Source organism: Pipistrellus kuhlii, unplaced genomic scaffold (assembly GCF_014108245.1).
Source record: "Pipistrellus kuhlii isolate mPipKuh1 unplaced genomic scaffold, mPipKuh1.p scaffold_m20_p_5, whole genome shotgun sequence".
In the NCBI taxonomy this organism is placed as follows: Eukaryota; Metazoa; Chordata; class Mammalia; order Chiroptera; family Vespertilionidae; genus Pipistrellus; species Pipistrellus kuhlii.
Window position 1 is genome coordinate 64,100,620 of NW_023425551.1, and position 21,949 is coordinate 64,122,568.

A 21,949-nucleotide genomic window follows, 5' to 3' on the forward strand; every position below is an offset into this window, starting at 1 on the left:
GACCTCCCCAGGACCTCGCAAATATGGATGGGTAGCCAGGTAAATTCAACATAAAATGTTTCTTTAGTACTTAAAACAATACATGTGAATCAGGCAGTTTAAATTTTTTCCCCCCCTGACAACAGAAACAGGAATTAAGGTAATTAAGATAATATTTATATTTCCATTAATTTTTGGAGGGCTATTATCTAGATAATCTGCCTTTGTGTGTGTTTGTGTGTGTGTGTGTGTGTATACACACATGTATATATAAAATCTTACAATGAAATATTATAAACACCCAATGGATCCCAATGAGCTTGCAATTTAATCTATTGATAGGTAGAAGGGTTATAAAAGTAAATTTGATCTAAATGCCTCTAACTGCCAAAATCTGAAGTGATTTTATTATATTATTTATGCCAATAAGTGCCTTGCTTAGTCCAGGCCACAGACAGATTTTTATAAGCTCTTTTTAGATAAAAATGATGGCTATTTTATGCCAAGAAATTATCTTTATCTCTAAACAATAAGTCTATTTGGAGGGGAAAAGTTACTGTAGCACTCAACTTAGTCTAACATGTTGGTTCATTTGTGAAATATGTGTTCTTCATGTTAATGGTCACCACATGCGAGGCACAATAGATGAGCTGGCAGATAAAACAGATGTAATCCTTGTATATGGCTTTTCAGCAAATTAGGATGCTTAACTCTTTCAAAAAGACACATCTAGACAGTGTTTGCCATTATACCTGAACTCTTCATTCCCCTCCCTCAATCACTTGAAACTGATAAATCATATAAAAACACATACGTTTTTGTTTGTTTTTGCATCTGGGACTGTCAACAAAAATAATAAGTGGAATTCATTGGAAACTTCCTAAAGTATGGGCACTAGGAGAATACTGTTAGAAAGAAATCTATGTGGTATATTTAACAACAGAAGCAAGAGGGAAGATTTCTTTATGGGGAAAAAAACAAAACCCAAAAACATTATACTGAATTACATGCTATGTATAGAGGGATGTGGTTTTTTGGTTTATCTGTTTGTTTAATCTTCACTCAAGGACATGCTTATTGATTTTAGAAAGAAGGGAAAGGGAGAGAGAGAGAGAGAGAGAGAGAGAGAGAGAGAGAGAGAGATGAGAAACATTGGTCTTTTGCCTTCTAGTCCATACCTGAACCAGGGATCAAACCCACAACCTAGACATGTGCCCTGACCAGGAATCAAACCTGAAACCTTTTGGTGTATGGATGACACTCCAACCAACTGAGCCATACCAGTCAGGGCTAGAGCAATGTTTTAAAATAATTATCCAACAAATAAGTTTAACCATCTTTTTCACATAAAAATAAAACATGATAGTAGTGCCTCATTACCAATCTATTTTATAAAGATCTTCACAAGATATTTAGTTTGGCAAAAATTGTAATTGGTTAATATGAAAGCTGGGGGAAAAACAACTTTCTAAGACCTTTCCTTCCTTGTAAATACTCCCCTGTCAAAGTTGTATATTTTTCTTTTCATGTAGAATGGTCTGAAATTGGTTGAAATGTTTTTAATTTAATGTAGCAGACTGCATTAAGAAAAAGGTTTGTTAAAACTTGAATAGATGAGTAAATACTTTTTGAGGAAACTACAAAGGCAAAAGCCCAAGTCCTGTACTTATTATTGAGCTCATAACATCTTTGGCAGAGACATTCTAGAGGACAAAATCATCAAAGTCCTTTTCCCCATTGGTGAACTCTGTTTATCTTCTCTTCCTGACCACAAGTAACAATTGTACTTTTATACCGAGAGATGAATAAAACATATGGGGCAGAAATCACGTAAGTTTTCACCAGTTTCCTCACACCATTTAGAGCACAAAATTATTCTAATATAGACCAATATTTTCTCTTTTAAAAGTTTGTCATTGGCAACTATTTCTATGAATTATGTGGTAGATAGTTTTGGAGCGAGTTCATATTTTGATAATAAAGAGGAAGAAAGTAGCTGGTTTGTGTCTATGAGACTTAACCTTTCAATAGGTACTAATCAAGCAGACGGGGAAAAAGTCTTATGGAATTTGACCTAAAAGACAGGGCTTTAAGGAAAGGGAATGCTAATATAAACACAAAATTTGATACGTAGGAGACTTGAAATGCTAGTGAAATTTTAAAATTATCCAAATATAAATAATAAATGTTGTAATAGTACTAGGCCTTTACAATAAAACACTGTGCAAAGACTCCATGGCTAAGAAAGGAAGGAGGAGTGTTTTAGTAGATGTTTGCCTCATTGCATTTTTTTTTTAAAGACAAATCATCAAATGTTGACAGTCTCAATTAGTGAGGAGAATTAAAACCCAGGTTATTATTGCTGTGTTTACACCACTTCTTTCCTATTTCAAAGATTCTTGCCTTCTGATTTCTTAATACCATTTTACCCTTGCATACTTCTGGGGGAGAACCTAAAACCATGTCTAGCATATAACAGAAACCACCAAAATACTTGGTGCTTAAGTTAATGTGTTGACTGTATGGGAAAACCTAACCCCCTCCTCAGGTTAAAATACACTGAACTGCAGCTCCCAGGTTTTCTGCAGAAACTATCCCTCTTTGTTCCTCTAGTTTTTGGCAAGAAGATTGAGCAGGCATGTTATGGGAGAAATAGCCAGTTTCATGATGAAGCAGTACAGTGGATGCTTATTGAATTTGGGTGTGGGGGAAGAAAATGGAGGCAATAGCTAAATTTTAGGTTAGCCACTCTTTAAGATATAAAGGCACAGGGTTGGTAAAAATTTTAAAGAACCTACCGAGAGCAAGATGCTGTCTTATATTAGTGCCAGCAAGAATAGAGCATTAAGAATTAAAAAAAACAAAACCCAAACCAAAACAAAAACACACTAAAAGGCCAGAAAGCAAGTCCTGATTCACTGCAGAACAGTTTGATGAGATTACTTATTGTGTGCTTCCATACCAGAGATCTTTGAAGGCGAATCCAATTATTGGTGGCCCTGCCCTACACCATGGTGATTTCTTAGGACACTTTCTTTCCAAAAGCGACTATAATGAAAGCATTGTGCACTTGTTCTAACTCTGACAGGCACTATCTTTTGCCTAGTGGATGCGATCTAAAGTAATATCTCTTGGACAAACATATTAATCAAAACCGGAAAGAACAATTAATTGGGATTAATTATTTAGAATATTTTATGTACTTGTTATACACTTTCATTGTTTAAAAATAATCAAGTAAGGTTAGATTCTCCTTTGATCAATTAATCCTTTTGAGATAGGTTACCCCGATATCAACAGGGTACATGTATTTCCAAACATTTTCTTTCATAGATAGTCTCTTTTGGAGAATATATTTTTGTTATGTGTTTTTAACTACATGTTTGATATATTTTATGTATTTTTAAGAACTTTTTAAAGAGAAGTTTTAGTTAGGTTCATAACAAAGTTGAGAGGAAGGTACAGATTTCCCATGCACTCCTTATTTCCACTCATGCATAGTCTCCCCCATTATCAATATCACTCACCAGAATAGCAGATGTGTACCCAAAGTTGAACCCACATTGACACTCCATAATCACCCAAAGTCTATAGTTTACCTTAGTGTTCTCTCCTGGTGTTGTACATTCTGTAAGTTGGGACAAATGTAAAATGATGTATATCCTTTGTTATAATATCACATAGAGTATTTTCACTGCCCTAAGAATCCTCTATCCTCTGCTTATTCATCCCCCACTTCTCCCTAGAAACCACCAATCTTTTTATTGTCTCCATAGTTTTGCCTTTTTATGAATGCTATATCCTTGTTTTATCTATTTTTTTAACAGTATGTCTCCACTATCTTTCAAATTGGTGACCTTATTCTTGATGACCTCTACTGCAATATAGTCAATAGTGCTTGTGAGAGTTTATTTAATCATATCACTCTTAAACAAGAACATTTGGTTCTTTTTAAATCAGGGCTCTCAAAATCAATGAAAATTCTGCAAGACTGCACATATAAGAATACATCTAATCTTCATGATTTCTATTGTAATTAACACTAAAAGCTTATGTCTATATACTGAGTTATACAAAACTTTGGAAATCCTTCCTAAAACAACAATTATTTTGGTGCATATAACATCTAGTTCACTCTATCTATCTTCCTACCTATCTATCATCACCATATCATTCTATCACTTAATCCTAGGTCCACTCCTTACTAGTTGTATAATTTTGGACAATATATGTCACCTCTATTTGCCTCTGTTCTTCATAGATAAATTGAAAATTTTAATAGTACCTGCCCCATAGGGTAAGGTTACATGAGTTGTGAGGAATAAATGAATTACTGTGTATAAAGAACTGATAACCATGGTACATGCTTATTATAGTATTAATTTTTAATATTTAAGATTAAACTATAAGAACCTAAGCTAGTGCCCTAGTATAGCCTGGAAGACTTCATAAAGCACTGATTTGAGAGTAGACATTTTCCAGAAATGGAGGTGTAGATAAAGCCTTTTCAGACTGATATGCACAGTTATAGAGCCAAGTACCAGTGTCAAATGGCTGGGTGTGCAAGTATTCCTGTGTGAAAGGAGTGTTATATCAGCAAGAAAACGATGATGAAACCAAGTCATAAAGAGTAGGTATGTGATGATAAGGAGCTATGGTGTCTTCATATAGGCATTCAGAAAAGGAGAGTCATAATCAGATATGCAATTTTGAAAGTTAAATTTGGCATCAGAGTGAAGAGTGGAACGCCAAGGGAGGAAACTGAAATCCCAAATATGAGTAGGGGCCTAGTCCAACACCTCATGCAATAAAAATTATAGATTGGAGAGAGTGGAAGTGGAAACCAAAATATGTGGAATGAGGCCAACAAGGACTGAGTGAAAATGGGACTCTGGAGATGGGAGTGTCAAGTATAAGTGGAAGGCAAAGGAAAAGATGTAGATGTGAGCCCAAATTGTTAGATGTAGCCTATGCCTTGACAGTACCATAGAAACAGGAAGAGAAAAACAGCATGGAGAGAGACTCCAGTGGGAACATCAACACTTCAAGTATAGAATCAGGAGAAAAAGCAATTCTATGAAAGAGACCAAAGACTGATAGAGATGTAGGAGAGCAGGGATAAAGTGTTATCCTAGAGTAAGTTACCAGGAAAGGATGTTGTAATAGGAGGTGATCAAATGTGAAAAGGGCTTCCAAGCAGTTAAGTAGTCTAGAAATTGGTCAATTTAGTGAGGCTTTGTGCACTGATTTAATGAAGGATATGAGGGAGGAAGAGGAAACCAAGAAACTTACTAAATTTTCTGACTTGGGCCGCTAGATTACTGGTATCCTGTTAATCAAAATAGTAAACATCAAAGGAGTGAAGTCAGAAATTAAAATAGTGAGTAGGAGGCATCTGGGAAACTTGCATTTAGAGATGTCTGGAAGGCAGTTTGAAACTCAGGTCTGTGGACAGGTTTTTAAGTCAATGAGCTCTAAGGTGTGAAGTTTGGATCATAGGTGCTTTGCTAAGCACGTGAAGCAAACACTCTAGATAATGATTGTTTTTGAGATGTCTATTTTGCATCACACATTCAAACAAAGAAAAAAGTTATTTCTACACAAATAAATAACACTAATTCCTACTGGGTTGTGCATACATTCAAGTGAGGAGTTCATTGGATTTTGAAATTCCTCATCTTTGGGGGCAATTGGTATTGTTTTGGGTTTATTGTGAATTTCTCTATTCCCAAGGCCAAATAAAATTTTTACCATTTCTGCTTCTTTACCTCTTCTTGTATCCTCATTGATTTGTCATTTCCATTTTTATAAATCGATTAAAATCCTGATGCTGTAGATGCTGACTTCCTTTTTCTTTGGGGAACTAAGCATAGGAATGGTAACATCTTGGCTTTTACTTTGAAACACAATATCTTATCATATTTGGTTTAAGCAATTGATGTGCTTAAATGTTAAATTCTATTTTGGATTTTTTTTTCTCTTTCTTGTTTGTTATGTTACAGATTTATCTATATTTCTTCCCTTAAAGGGGCTAATACTAAATTTTAAAGAAAAAGAAACCCATATTGGTAACTAGATATTTTTGGACTCGATTTTCTTTTGTATCCTTCAGAGATAGGCTAGCCTATATTTATTTATTGGTTGCTTTTTTTCAGGAATGAGTGGACAGACTATTGAAGCTCTCTGTAAACCTCAGAAATTTTTTTAACTACTTTTAATCACCATGTATTTGATTTTGATTTTACAATGTTTATTTTTTTCTAGAAAAAATAATTTAAAAAATCAAACTAAGAAAAATAATTGACTTTTTACTCTTTTTAGAAATTGACTACAAAGAAATTAGCATAAAATATTTAATAATGCTTTAAATATTTTGGCACTGATTTCCCAATATTATTACCGTAAAGATACAAAACAAAGAAATGCTATATTTATGATATCTGCATTGTGACTGAGGAATATTAGCAATTTTTTCTAGTGTGTGCTCTGGCACCAAATCATTTTGGTAATTTCTGGCACAACTTTTTATTTGTGGGCAGGTTCATCAACAGTAGCATTATGTTCATTTTACTTTAATATTTGAAAGGCTGCCAATCAGTATTTTTTAAAGATATAAATCTAACTTCCCTGCCCTTCCTCCCCCAGTTATTCAGCCAACCATTTATAGAAAACCTAACTGCAGACTTTGCTGGTTTGGGTACAACATTTACTTCACTCAGTATCCATTAATTTTTATTTCTGACAGAATAAGCATATGGTCCTAACGCTCTATGAAATCAGACTCTTGGAACCAGATTCTGTTATAAATTTCATTGCTCGTTACCTTTATGTGATGTTACATTATATACATCACTTAGCTTGCATGAAAAGCTGCATAGATGGAACAGATATATTTTGACATTTAAGTTCTACTTTTTTTTTTTATAAACATGGAATTCAAATAACCACATACATAGTTTATGGCTTTTTATACGTACTTGTATGTGTTATTGGCTACAACGTCGTTATTCATATCCAGAGTTTTTAATTAAGACAAAGACAAAAGAATAAATATCCCTCATATTGTCTAATGCAGGAGTTGGTGAAGTATGAACCAAATTCAGCCTATTGCCTATTTTGTATGGTCCAATTGCTAAGAATGTTTTTAATGTTTGAAAAAGATTCCAAAGAAGAATACTACTTTGTTTCATGTAGAATTCATATAAAATTCAAATTTCAGAATCCATAAGTCAAGTTTTATCCATTTCATTTATATTGTCTATGGGTGCTTTCAAGTTAGAGCAGCAAAGTTGAGTGTTGCAAGGGATACTCCATAGCCTAAAATATTGGCTTGTCTGTTTTTTTTAATTTTTATTTTTTTAATATTTTATTGATTTTTTTACAGAGAGGAAGAGAGAGGGATAGAGAGTTAGAAACATTGATGAGAGAGAATCATCAATCAGCTGCTTCTTACATGCCCTCCCCCCACCATGGGGATGTGCCTGCAACCAAGGTACATGCCCTTGACCGGAATCAAACCTGGGACCTTTCAATCCACAGGCCGACGCTCTATCCACCGAGCCAAACCGGTTTCGGCAACTGTCTATTTTTTTTTTTTTTAAAATGTTTGTTGACCCCTGGTATCATGCATACCTGGCTTTTTAAAAAATCCAAATATCAAGAAGTTTATGCAATCAAACTAATACTATAACTCTTTTCTCTAAAAATGATACAGGAAATATTATCCATTTCATCTTGTTTTACATAGTTATAGGAGGCTTGTCCATTCTATGTTCTTCTGATTGAGAAGTTTACTGAGAATGAGTGCTGGGTTTCAAATAAATTCTCTTTCCTCCATCTCCCATCATTATCAACATATTTAATTTGTTTTAATGAAGGTAATTGCACAGTAGGAATAAGTCTGAATTAGAAGGCAACCTGTCTAGGTTTAAAATTTAATCATTATCTTGTTTTCTAGACTGACGTTAAATAAATAAGGAGTTGAAGTAACTGTGAAAGGAGATGACAGGGCCCACTGAGACAGGCTCCTTGGATCTTTGATGTGCTTATATTTTCTTTAGTGGTGGAGGATAATTACACTGAAAGGTGATATCTTATGACAGATTGCTTTGCATAGTAAACTGCTAAGTAGGTTTGCCAGAGATGACTGTCAGAGTGAATGCATCATTTATTTCTAGGAAGAAAAAAAACAACGTAGCTGTCTTCTTTGAAAATAAATTATTTTGCTGGCTCCCTTACCCTAAAATTGCCCCTCTTTCTTATTTTGTGTTGGAAAAAAAATCAAAATGGGTTGACTTTTAAAATATGTTTGGTGCAAGGTGTGAACAAACTTTAAGACAATATTGAAAGATTTTCTGTAAAGTTATCTGTTTCTTCCATATTTTGTTTTTTCCAGAAACAAGATCAGGGTTCTCCATTTATCCTTATATCTTTTAAACAATTTTTAAAAGTTATGGTTTTTTCAGGTTATATTCCAAAATATGTAATTATTTCCAAATAATTTGTGAAACACTCTGAGGAATTCATTCATTAATGCCTCCAAGAATTATTGAGTACTTACTGTATGCCAGGCACTGTCACTGACACGGAGATATACCAGTGAACCAAAATATACCAGATATACCAGAATCAAATGAGATATTTTGCCCTTGAGTAGTTGACAAAGTAGGAAATAGACAAGAACCAATGCACATAATCAATGAGTAAATGACATAGCACATTAAAGGGGAGGGAGACCGGGAATATTAGGGTGTTGGTTTAAGGAAGTCAGTGGAGGCCTCATTGACAAGATGATGCTTAAGTGAAGAACTGAACAAGCTATAGGCATTAGGTATATAGATATGCAAGGGAAGAGCATTTCAGGAAGAAGGAGCCATGAGAGCAAAGACCCTAAGGCACATGTGTCAAACACAAGGCCCGCAGGCCAAATCCGTCCCGCCAGGCCTTGCAATGTGGCCCGCACCGCGCTGTCATCACTGCACTCCGCTGCGTTTCCATCACAATGACAGTTTATGACTGTTCAGTAAACCATTCGGCCCACGATTTAGGCTGGATTTTAGATTTTGGCCCCTTCTCTGATTGAGTTCGACACCCCTACCCTAAGGTAACAGAAAGCTGACGTGTGCATCAAACAGCAAGGAAGTGTCCTGGCTATACTGGCGTGAAGGAGAGGAGGAGGAGTGGAAAATGCATCAGAGAAGTAATGGGGCCTAATAAAGCACGTGGGGATATTTCATTCTTATGGGTATGGAGAACCTCCTGGGACATTTTGCTGGGGAGTGATATGATTCAATTGACTTATTAAAAGGTCTACTTGGCTGCTTTGTGGTAGGGGAGCCAGGCAGAACAGGGAAAATATTATTGAGGATATTGCAGTAATTCAGGTGAAAGATGACGGTGCCTTGGACAAGGAACAGTCATGCAGGTGGTGAGAGAGGGTGTATTTTTGGTGAAATTTGAAGGCAAAATGTGTAGGATTTCCTGAAAGATTGGATGTGGGAGAGAAAAAAAAATTATTTTACTTCAAATATTTTTAAATGTTTTTATTTAAGAAATGTTATAAAACTGGGCAACTGCCATCAGTTAAGAACAAAGAGGTCTACCAGTAGGACAGATTTGGGGAGGATGATCAAATGGCCAACTTTGGGTATCCTGAGTTTAACATATTTGTCAAAATAAAATCAACTCAGTAGGGTCCCAATTGGTACTTTTCCACTGTCTACTTCATGGATGATGTTGAAAAATATTGTATGAATATCTAATATATATTAGGTCTAGTAATAATTGATGTCATTTTCTAATACTTTTTTTAAATCGAATTTATTTAAACAATACAACAAAATTTAATCAACAATATAGTTGCCGTTGTTTTCTACTACTTGTGCCCAACACTAAGGAAGCATTTTAATCCCTCTGTTGTAAAATTCTTGTGATTTTGATGCAAAAAATTCGGTCAATGCATTTTTGAGGCACTCTTCATTATTAAGTTTTTTTCCAAGAAGAAAGTTTTGCAAAGAACGAAACAAATGGTAATCGGAAGGGGCAATATCAGGAGAATATGCAGGTTGAGGGAGAACTTCCCATTCCAACTGGCACAGTTTTTCAGCAGTGATTCTTGCAGTATGCGGTCGTGCGTTATCGTGGTGAAGAATTACGCCCTTCCAATTAATCAGCGCGGGTTCTTTTTCTCTTAAAGCTTGGGCTAACCTTTCCAATTGGGCACTATACACTGCACTTGTAATGGTTTGGTTAGATGGTAAAAGTTCATAGTGAAGAATTCCTTTAAAATTCCACCAAACACACAACATCACTTTTTTTGCATGCAAGTGAGGTTTTGGCGTGGGCTGCGGAGCCTCATTTTTGTCCAACCATTGAGGCCGCCTTTTCAAATTAACATACAGCACCCAGTTTTCATCTCCGGTAACAATTTGCTCTAAAAACGGCAAACGGTTTTGACGAGAGAGGAGCGAACTGCAAATTGTGACTCTTTGATTACGGTTGTTGTTGGTCAACTCATGAGGAACCCATTTTCCAAACTTTTGGACTTTGTCAAGTGCACGCAATTGATTGGAAATTGTTTTTTGTGAACAATTTAAAGTTGTCGCAAGCTCTTATTGGGTAATTTGAGGATTTTGCACCAAAAGAGCTTGAAGAGTTTCTTGATCAAAATTGGACACATGGCCTCGACCACTCTTGTCATCTAACAAAAAATTTCCCTCGCGAAATTTCTCAAACCAACGCTGGCATTTTCTGGCGCTAACTGCATCTTGACCAAGAGCACTACAGATGTTTTTTGCAGCCTCACTTGCTTTTCTTCCTAATTGGAACTCGTAAAGCATGCAGTGCCGAATATGCTCTTCATCCGCCATCTTCTTAGCCCTAGTTTTGCAACAAAAACTAAACCAAACACAAACTTTTTCAAGCAAAACTTGTTAATTGCATTTCACACGTTCTGTAGATACCACGTGTTTGAAGGTTATGTCAATTCAAGTCAACGCCAAGCGATTTTAAACGAATGTTTAAAAACGGCATTAATTATTATTAGACCCGATATAAATATATGAAGTGCTGCTATAATATGCACAAATTAATGAATAAGCATTCATTGAGCAGCTAGGCATCATGCTGTGCACCATCACATAAGGAGTCTAACCACATTCTTGTTAGAGCCCCAAAAGGTAAATGCTATTGTCTACATTTTATAGAGGAAGAAACTCAGAATAAGTAACTGAGTAACATCACATGTTTAGCAAGTTGCTTTAGCTTTAAGACTCAAACTCACATTTTACAACTTCAAATATAGCTTCTTTTTTTTTATTAGTGACCTCACCAAAGAAATAGTAGTAGTATATGCAATGAGCTGCCATCTGTTTAAAATCTGATTTTTGTCTTCAGATTATAACACAAGCGAACAAAAACAAGCCTGTAAGAAACATGAACTCTATGTGAGTTTCCGGGACCTGGGATGGCAGGTAAGAATGATCAGTCAATTCAAGTGTTCTTTTCTGCTTTATGATAAATCCTGAGTTCCTTGTAACTTTTGTCAGTAAATTTTCCAATACAATAATCAGTTATTTTAACCGACTATTCAGTATGTGGATTATCCACATTATTTTTTCTCCATTATTCTTTCAGCATAAAAACATAATTATTTTTCCTTTTGACCACATACTAAAAACAAACAAAAAAACATAATTATTAGGTTTTATAGTAAAAATAATAAAACTATGTTGAAGAAGAAAGGATATTTATAATATTTAGAAAGTGAAAAAAAGGTTTATTTTTTAAGTATTTCAAACTTTTGATTTTAATACTATTTTTTTTTTTAGATTAACTAAAGCAATTCTCTTTGTTCCCAATGGTTCCAAACTATCAGTCTAGGAAACAAAATTCTTGACTTTATTGTCTCTGTCATTAAAATTTTTTTTTCCAGATAAAGTTGGTTTTCTGCACTTCAAACTTATTGCTGTCTTTCACATATGATTAGCTTCATAAACATATGATTAGCTTCTTCAATAGGGCAAGGAGGAGAATTTAACCAATAGAGTTTTTAATAATTCTATGTACTAATAATTTAAATTAAAGTGTTTTAGATTATATTATTCTATTACAATGGCTCTCAGAATATGAGCTATATTATTGAGAAGTCATATTAAAATGTCAACATTTTCAAATTTTATATTTGGGTCAATTTTTACCTCTCTAGGGGAAAAAATAGAGCAATTATGACATGTCAATTTTTTAGTTTTCTAAAATTTTTCATGTGCAGTTTTGAAAATGGATTCAATTCATTTCTTCTAAAGAGTCTATAAAGCTAATGCACAAATGAAAAGAAAAACAGTACAAGAAACAAATATTAAAGCTTTTGGAGGTTGTCAAGTTTCAAAACCAGGAATGAGTTATTAAGAAGTAATGAGAATTATCTCAAGTTTATACTGGTTTTTTTTTGGTCTGGTTCACTTGAACTTTCCAGAGTTCATCATTTCCTGTTTAAAGAATATTTAGAATATTATTTCATGATTATGGCTTTATTCATGAATGCATGGATTTATACATACTATGAATATTGTGCATAGTAACCTCGTGGGAGAAATTATAGAGGACATTTTCTTGTGAAAATATTTATATGTTTTTGTGAATGTCAACTTAAAAATAAATCAAAGACTTGCGGGAGGCTATCCTATTAGACTAATTGTTGGACAAAGAAGAGAAAGAAACATATCCAGATTTATATATATTTGAGTATTTTTAAGATTATATTTTCATATTACTTTTTTTCTCCTCTTTTTTTGTGCATTTTAGGACTGGATTATAGCACCAGAAGGATATGCTGCATTTTATTGTGATGGAGAATGTTCTTTTCCACTCAATGCCCATATGAATGCTACCAACCATGCCATAGTTCAAACTCTGGTATGCTTTGTTTTTGTAGGATTTAAACTGGTTTAAGATGAAAACTTCATATAAAATTATTTTAATGGAAAGCATCCATTGGTAATTATCAATGTATTATCTTCTATTCTCAAATTCGTTTGGACTCTTCAGAACCAAAGTAATATTATAAATTATGGGTATAGTCAGGAAATTCAATCTGGTTTAAAGATGAATCCTGATTTCATATTAGGGAAGGATGCAGCTAGGGAAGTTGTAATCACATTATGTGTTCATTTTGCGATCGCTTCACTATGCAACATGACTGATCACACAGAATCCCAGTGACTTATTTCTAACCCAACAATTCATTAATAATTATTTCAAAAACATTGAATAATAGCTGTAGTGAGTTTCATCTAAGGGCTTTTACTCTAATTATTTAAGGATGCTCCATAACCCACTGTGACATTATGAAAGTTCTGTAGAAGTTACATTTCTATTTCTTAATACCTTTTTTTACCTTTAAGAGGAAAAATAATTTTCAATGTTTCCCCTTTCCAGACTCATGAAATAAAAAATCAAATATTACTTAATCTGTAATAGCTTAGGCTTATTTTTGTGAAAAAGATAGGTGTTGACTCCGTGGTCTTTAAGTGTCTCTACTCTATTTAATGAGCTCATGAAACCTCTTTAAGAGTCTGATGAACCTGCTTTATGGCAGAGGGACAAACTCTGGAAGACTAAGTGACAGGCTCCTAGAAGGTACAATAGACTATGTGATGTTATTCCAAATTAATGTGAGGGTTAATATGAAAATTTTAACTATTGAAATTAGGAGAAAAGAAAAGGAAAAAGAAAACATTTTAGACTCCAGACTTACTGATGCGAATGGGGTTATTTGATGAATGGCAATAAGAGAGCAGTAGTTATTGGGCAAAAAAATAAAAACAAGTAAAATAATCTATCTTAGTGGATGAGGCTTGTTTATGACCAAAAAAGGAGTAACTATTAGAATTTGTGAGGAGTTGACCCTTCAGGAGGTTACCTTTTTTTTTCTTTTCTTCAAAATTAATTGAAAATTGAAAGCTAATGAAAAGAGTAGCTCAGTTTCCTTCTGAATAAGAAATGGGGTATCTATATTGATAGATTAAATTCTTGAATGCCCATTATGCTGGTGTCTTCACTGACTTCCAATGTACTACCAAATAGCTAGACACCAAAGACATGTCTATGACAACTAGAGCTTGGGCATTGGCAAAAACTTTGGAAATAAATGTGGTGTAAGAGAAGCAGAGGGGTAAAACAAAATACATATTTTGAAAGGTAGTCACTTATACATATTCTTCTTTTTCTGAGACTTGACCAATGAGATTGCCTACTTCCATACCATATACAAAGTATAGAGAGAATTCCTGGAGGAATTTTAAGGGATGATATGCCTTCATCTTTGCTAACAATTACAGATAAGTAGTTCATGATATAGGACAACTTTTCTGGGGGGGTCTGGAGCAGGTATGCTCTGCAAGGATGAATGTTTGTATTCAAACACCCACTTGTAAAAAAGAAAAATAAATGCTATGAAGTCTAGCCTTTTCTTCATGTCTATGAGAATTCACGTTGACTGAGAGCTGACCATACAGAGAACAATGCTGCTATTTCATGCCCTGAAGGGATAGCCATGCTCACTGTGTTTCTGTAGTGTCAGAAAGGGCAGCCACTATCAGCCTATAAAAAATAATGCTTAATTTCTCAAAAACTACTTTGCTTCTCATTACTTTCATTCTAATGACTCAGAAAGTAGCCTTTTGCTTCCTGAGATACATATCTAATGTATGAACATTTCCCTCAAGAGAAGCAATGCCTATTTATTGAAGAAACTGTCAAATACAACCCTTTCTCTCATTTCCCTTTTTCTTCTTATGAAAATACTAGAGGTCTGGTGCATGGATTCATGCACCATTGGGGTCCTTTGGCCTGGCCTGTACCCTCTCACAATCCAGGACCCCTAGGGGGATGACAGATAGCCAGTTTCAGCCTGATCTCTGTAGGCCGGATCCAGACAGAAGGGAGCCCGAACCTGTGCATTGAGCATCTGTCCCCTGGTGGTCAGTGTGTATCATAGCTACCAGCCAGTCGTCAGGTTGTCCAGTCATAATGGTCGCTTAGGCTTTTTTATTTATAGATATTTACATATTGTCAGCTTTTGGGGTATAGTATAGAAGGCAGTGTCAAAAAACAAACATTAAAAAAAAAATCTGCACTTGGAACAAGACCCCACTCTGCACCACTGTCCTGGGGTGTGGGATATAAGTCATCATAGAACTTGAAGCACCCATGGGAAGTTTGCTGTTTCCCCCCTGGCATTGTGCTCTCTCTGTTTGTTCTGTGAAGGGCATGAAACAAGAAGACAGGCATGTTTATTGTTAAAGGAGAGCATTTTTGTGACTAATATGTTTGAGAAACCATTCAAGAACAATCCTTTTTATTTTTTTATTTTAAGCAAATGCTCCGTGAGGCTGCCAAGCTCCATTGAAACAGGGTGATCAATCACGTATGTGCGTGTTATGGAAGATAAAACTGATGAGGGACACAAGCTGCATCTGAAATTTGTAGAAACTATCCAACTTTTAGTTTTGTGAGGTCTTAGGAAATTTCAAGTTTGTGTCAGATCACCTCATTTTTTTTCTGTTTTTGTCCATATGCAGGGCTCTTATATCATTTCAGCCAGGACATTGTACAGCCAAACTCTAGGATGCTATATTTGCTTTTTGTAGATCCCTCTGGACTCATCAATGGGACTTCCCATAAACCCCTCTGAGGGAAGGACTAGGGTAGTTGGGTGGGAACAGGGAACCAGGTCTTGGCTCCTTGCTCAGACCATAGGCAGACTGCCAGTCTGATCAAAATGAGAATAAACCCTTTATTTAAGAATTTCACTTTCCATGTGCAGCTACCTTTTTTAGGCTTTTGGGGGGATAGATATTCAATTCATAAAATATTTAGGCTTTTTACCTCTGATTTAGCTTAGCTTGCATTTTAGTAGTTGTCTACGGGATAAAGAAAGTAAAAGATACCTAGGGAGGAGTTTGGGATGGGAATGGGGGAATAAGGACAATTATGTGAGACCATAATCAATAAAAAATAATAATAATAAAAAAGGAACATAATCAACAGATAGATACTCAGGAAAAATAAAACATGTTGTCAGCTCAAAAAATAAAAAAAAGATATTAAACTCTAACCAATCTGCAGAAAAAATCTGTGAAGAGTTGAAACCATTTCTTTAAACTTTAAAGCAAATATTGGGTTATACCTGGAGTTTATTTTGCTGTTATATTTAAGTTCCCTTTACAATGGAAAACGAAGAGTTGACATAATTTTGATGACTTATTGTTTAATTATCCCTTTGAAATAATTCTTAGAGCTAAATTTTCCTACAGCCCAATTGTGTAGCTTTACTGATTTACATTTATAAATTCTTATTTCTCAAGAAGTAAATAGAAGTTGTCTTAACCAAAAAGCAACTCAGTTCTAGCTGCCATGTTCTTTTCCCCAGGAAAAAATTTCATTGGTTTTTCCATATAAGGTATTTTCCTTAGCTGTCTGAACATTTTTTAAGATCCCACCACATAATTAGAACTGCTGGGTTGATTCTAGGTGTCAGTGCTTACGAACACATCCTTTATTGCCAGCCAACTCAGCTACTGAACACAAAGAGAATAGTGAAGGGTGTGATGGATGGTGAGTGATAAGACAAGCATACCATTTTAAAGCTGCAGGCAAAATATTTACCTTATTTCTTAAAGAAACAAAACATTTTTCTCTTTTCCAGGTTCATCTGATGTTTCCTGACCACGTACCAAAGCCTTGTTGTGCTCCAACCAAATTAAACGCCATCTCTGTGCTCTACTTTGATGACAGCTCCAATGTCATTTTGAAAAAATACAGAAACATGGTAGTGCGCTCCTGTGGCTGCCACTAATATTAAGTCATAATGGAAATAAGAAGAAAAAAAAAGGGTCTGTATTAAGGTTTATGACTACAATAAAAAGTATACTTTCAGACAAAAGGAGAATTTTGTAAAATTAGTCTGGCTCATTTCATCTCTACCTATGTACAATATCATGTATATAGTCACGTTTATTTATTTAAAGGTATATATTCTCCTTTATGGATGCCTTATCAATGAAATCTATTTTATAGGTCACTACATTAAACAATATATTGCCCAGTCTAACTTTCAATGAGGTATGATAAATCCAATTCAATTCCATGTCAACATTTTTTTTTTCTAATACAATTTTAATATATTTTTTGAAATAAGAACTCCTTTTACTATTAAATATTGATGAATGCATTTGGTTATGTTGCTCCAATAAAAACTATGATAGGATATTTATTTAGAAGTAAAACTTAAAAAAAATAACAGCCCAAACAAAAATGTTTAGATAGATACATTTTTTTTTCTTTTAGAGTTTCTAATTCATTCAATAAAGTGAAATGTTGAACTGGATTTGAATAAATAAATGGTAGGCAGAACATAGAATCTGAAAGATTGCACATAATTGTTGTAACTGTTTGCTTTCACAGAATTGGTGTAACTGTAGGAGCATGTTCCTTTTGGCTGGTGAATTGCAGATTTTGCAAAGAGCTCAAAGCTTTAGGAACTCTGTGGAGACAGGCTTGAGCCCATGTCCATAACTTTCCAAGTTAACACTAAAAAATGGCAGTACAACCTTCTTACCTCAAATAAGTCATGTCTGCCTATTATCTACAACACTACTGCTGCAGGTTGTTGTTTTTTTTCCTGGTTTAAAAGGAGTCCAAAATAAAGAAAACTTTACGTGTGCTCCACTTCCCTCCCCGCCGCAGAGAAGAGTCACTGCATGCATAAAATATACCGGAGCAAGATGCCGACAGAGCCATTTTCTTTAGCGCTCCTTCATAACCGAGTCCGTTGATTGATGTGATGCGAGGGATTTTATTTAGGGTAAAAGCACTGAAACTAAACTGGAGGAAATTACCAAAAATCCCAGAATGGCTTTGACAGAATTGCCATTTCGAAAGAACAGCTGAAATCCATTTTTCATATCTTTGAGAATGAGCTCAACGAAAACCTTATTTTGTAAAGGGATTTTGTAAACCCTTCTTCAAGCACAAATAATTCCAAACGGGAAGGTTCTGTTGTGTGTATGTGCATGTGTGTTCTCCCCTCTAAAATTAATTTATTTTCTCTCTCTGTTTCTTGCTCTGCCTTCTAGGGCTTTTCTTTAACACACACTGATTCCTTAAAGAATGACATTTAGATGGATAACTTGCCATTTATCGTGGCTCCATGGCTAGCCCTATTTAAAGTTCATCTAGATTATTCATAAAGCACCATTTATTAATCACTCTTTTGGATCTTTCAAGTAAAAATAGAAATAGCTTAAAATGTTATGGGTTTGTTTGTAATTCAGATATGTTGCAATGTTTTTTAAAATACAGTTTATCTTAAAGATTTGATAATAACTATATTGGAGGTACATTAAATAATATATTTTTTAATTAATGGCATACCATTGTAAGAATAAGAAACGGAAGTCTATTATATTATTCTTTAAATGTGCTGTTTAAATATATTTCTATATTTTAAAATATATTAAACTTGTTATGCTAGTGTCTATTGTGCTTCTTGGTTTGAGTCTTTATTTGAAGGATATATAGATAGCACATAAGTATGTCACAAACTGAGACTATAAGAATATCAGATATAAAAGGTATGTGGATTACATGACTCTTTATGTTGTTTTTAATTGCCAAAACTAGTTTTTGTGTTAATAAATAACTCACTGCTAAATAAGCAAAGCAAAATTCAATAAATTTAATATTTTCTTAATTTGTTTAAACAACAAATTATTTTAAGTAGCAAAAATTATTCGAATAAGAAAATATCTCACTTGCTATTTCATTTAAGAAGGGAGATTATTGGTAGTAGTATTTTCATGTTTTTTCAAATGATATCTAAATATCTGTATAAATATCCTATATAACAAAAGACTAATATGCAAATTGTCCCTGCCAGTGGGAGTTTGACAGATTGGAGTTAGATGTGCACTGACCACCAGGGGGCAGCATGGAACATGGCAGGTGTCAGCCATGTGGAGGTGCTGCTGGCCCCAAAGCCCAAAGACAAGAGTGGAACTGCAATGGGATGGTAGAGCAGGTGAGTGGGCAGCACCAAGCCAAGGTGGGTGCCAAGGGAGGCCCTGGCTGGCAGCTGGCAGCCACTAGGGACTCTACCTGTGCATGAATTTCATGAACTGAGCCTCTAGTATACACATGTTCAGCTACATATTCTCAAATAACTATTATCATAACTTCTTCAGTTATATTCTGATTACTAAAAATCAGACTAGCTTGGTTTATTTCATTAGGATCCAACTACTCAAGTCTTTTTAGCTAGTTATATATTGACTTTGTTGTGTATTTGTTTTTAATTTTTCTGCTTTATAATACTTTTGTTTTATAATGCGTCCCTAATCCTTTTTGAAATATGTTATAAATCACAAATATTCAAATTCTTTAAAACTAAGGCAAAAATAAATGTTTACATTGAACAAAATTATAAGAAAACTACAAGAAAGAAAATTCAAAAGTATTTTTTAGCTCATTTTATAATCCCTGTATCACTATCATTGAATCTAAGCCAAAGTCTACTGGCTACTAAACAGTCTGGCAAATATCATCTCCCAAGACATTTACAATGAATAATTAGCTCATGCTGCAGCTCCATTCATGGCAGAAGAAATCCTTATTCCCAAACACAAGCCATCGTCTTATAACCGTTCAGTCAAGTGCTCAATTTATCATCCAATTTTCATCTCAGATTACCTCCTCTTCTATGTTTTCTCTTTGCATTTTTTTTTTGCTTCAAACTTTTTAAAGTTCCAAGTGAAGAAGGCTTTGCCGATAAAGAGTATACATTGCTAAGTATATATCTATACATCTGTATTTTATCAAGTTTGGTTAAGATCATAATTGAAGAGAAAGTGGGAAAAGGAAGAAATGCCAGTATTTATTCTTATTTAGGCAGGACAGTGACACTATATCCAAGTCAGTAATTTCAAAAGAGCAAAGATTCTATAAAAATTACTTCAGTCAGTTGTAATATTTGTTAAAGCCTTTTTGAAAGATGGGGATTTCAAAGACAGAAGAAACCAGATTAGATATAGCCATTAGAAATGACAAAGACATTTTAGATATTTTAGAAAAACTTGCACTTTCGCCTTTGCATCTTAGTTTCAATTTGTCAGAATCAGGTAACTCAGCTAGCCTCCCTCAAAGTTAATGTATGTACAACCAAGCATGTCAAACTCAAAGGCTAGCATGGGCCAGGTAAACAAGGTTTGAGTTTATGTGGGCCGCAAAAAAACCAAAAGCTTCAATTTTCATAGAAACGTAGGTTTATTTCGATAGAGACATGCTGAATACAAAGGGCTGAAATAAATGAGTCATCGTTAACATAAAAGAATAGAACATTTTAATGAAAATTAATATTTTTTCTTGAACATTAACTTACCAGTCACTGCATAGCTGCACAAATTAATAAGCGTAATGCAAATAAACCTATTTTTCTTGTTCTCTGAAGGCAAACTATCTCCCGTTGAACACACCAAACAGGTCAGTCCAAGACTAATGATGAAGCAATTGGCTGCTAATAATAGTGGGGAGCAAGAGTTCCATTTTGGTCTGTGATCTGTGCAGTGGTGAGGGGCTGGGTTGCAGGAGGTGACAGTCTGCCAAAGAACAGTTTATCCAGCTGTTACTGTCCCATGGGACCCAAGAATGCAAGTTCCCCTGGCCTCCAAAGGCAGGTGACCTAGGGCTGTCAGCTGGGAGGCACCAGCAGAAAACCAGGTCTCCTGATGTGAACACAGGGGCAACATGGAGGGTCCCCTCTGGGCGATGAGGCCTCTGGAGCAGCAGTGACAGCACCCTTGGAGGAGGAGTGCAAAAGGTGCATTTGCTGGGAAAGAGAGAGAGAGAGAGAGAGAGAGAGAGAGAGAGAGAGAGAGAGAGAGAGAGAGAGAGAGAGAGAGAGAGAGAGAGAAGAGAAAGTAAGAAAAAAGAAAGAAATTTTAGAAAGGAAAAGAAAATTAAAAGTCAAGGTGCCCCTATCTGGCTTTAGGAAGGCAGGGGTGGGGGGAGCAGAAGGAGGGCACCTACCAGCCACCTTAGAAAATCCCAGCAGGGCTCTGCCCTCAGACCAACACTTCATAAGGCGCAGGTGAGTGTCTGTCCAGTCAGGGCGCTTTCCAAGGGCTGCTTCTGAAATGGGCCAGCAGGTAAGTCTGTGCCGGCTTCCATGGCTCCTCACTTTGCCAGAACCCCATTGATTACCAAAGCCAGGTGTTTGGAGGCGCTCAGTTGTCAGGTGTCCAGTGCTGGGCGTTTGAGCTCCCTCCCAGTCGTTGGTCACTGTGTTGAGATTGTGTGTCAGCCCTTCCTGGGCTTCGATGATGTGGTTTCCTTCATTTGCCGAATGTGAAGGTGTCCTCCAGCTTTTAGGACGTTTGTTTGTTTGTTTCCCCCCAGAGGGAACTGCTCCATACAGACTCCATGTAGTTTCGCTGTGTTTCTGGGAGGAGTGAGGTCAGGGTGATTCTAGAAGGGACACCTGTAGGGCATGCGAATCTGATAAAACAAAGAGGCTACCTGGAGCCCAGGGGTGATTTAGCATTTATAAAGTACACGAGGGAAGGGGCCCCATGAACCTGGAAAAGCAGCGCCTCCTTTGTACAGCGCTGATACAGAATGGAATACAGAGCCCAGCGCAGGAGTGGCTTCTGTGCACATCTGGGGAAGAGTGTTGCTGACAAAGGTAGCAGCAATTGCCAAAAGGTGGCCGGCATTTCTGAGACAGCCAGGAGGCAGGTGTGGCCAAGCCAGAGGAGAGATGTCTCCCCGGGAAAGGAGCTCAGGCTGGTAGCAGGGAGTCGGGTTCTGAGGGGTCTTAAAGGCCACTGTAAGGACTTGAAATGGTATCCAGATAGGCCAAGCCATTAGGAGATTTTGAGTGGAAGAGGCTTGGGTTTTTCAAGGGACCACTGGCAAT

General features: G+C 35.7%; 1 protein-coding gene across 1 annotated transcript in view; it reads left to right on the forward strand.

Annotated features, from left to right (window-relative positions):
- The window catches only part of BMP5 (bone morphogenetic protein 5), a 113,153-nt gene extending 95,887 nt beyond the window's left edge, over nt 1-17,266 (forward strand). Inside the window, exons 5-7 of the mRNA XM_036414939.2 lie at nt 11,374-11,450; nt 12,781-12,891; nt 16,685-17,266. Coding sequence (XP_036270832.1) covers nt 11,374-11,450; nt 12,781-12,891; nt 16,685-16,834 — 338 coding nt within the window. The 3' untranslated portion in view covers nt 16,835-17,266. The remainder of the gene's footprint in view (nt 1-11,373; nt 11,451-12,780; nt 12,892-16,684) is intronic.
- The last annotated feature ends 4,683 nt before the right edge of the window (nt 17,267-21,949 follow it).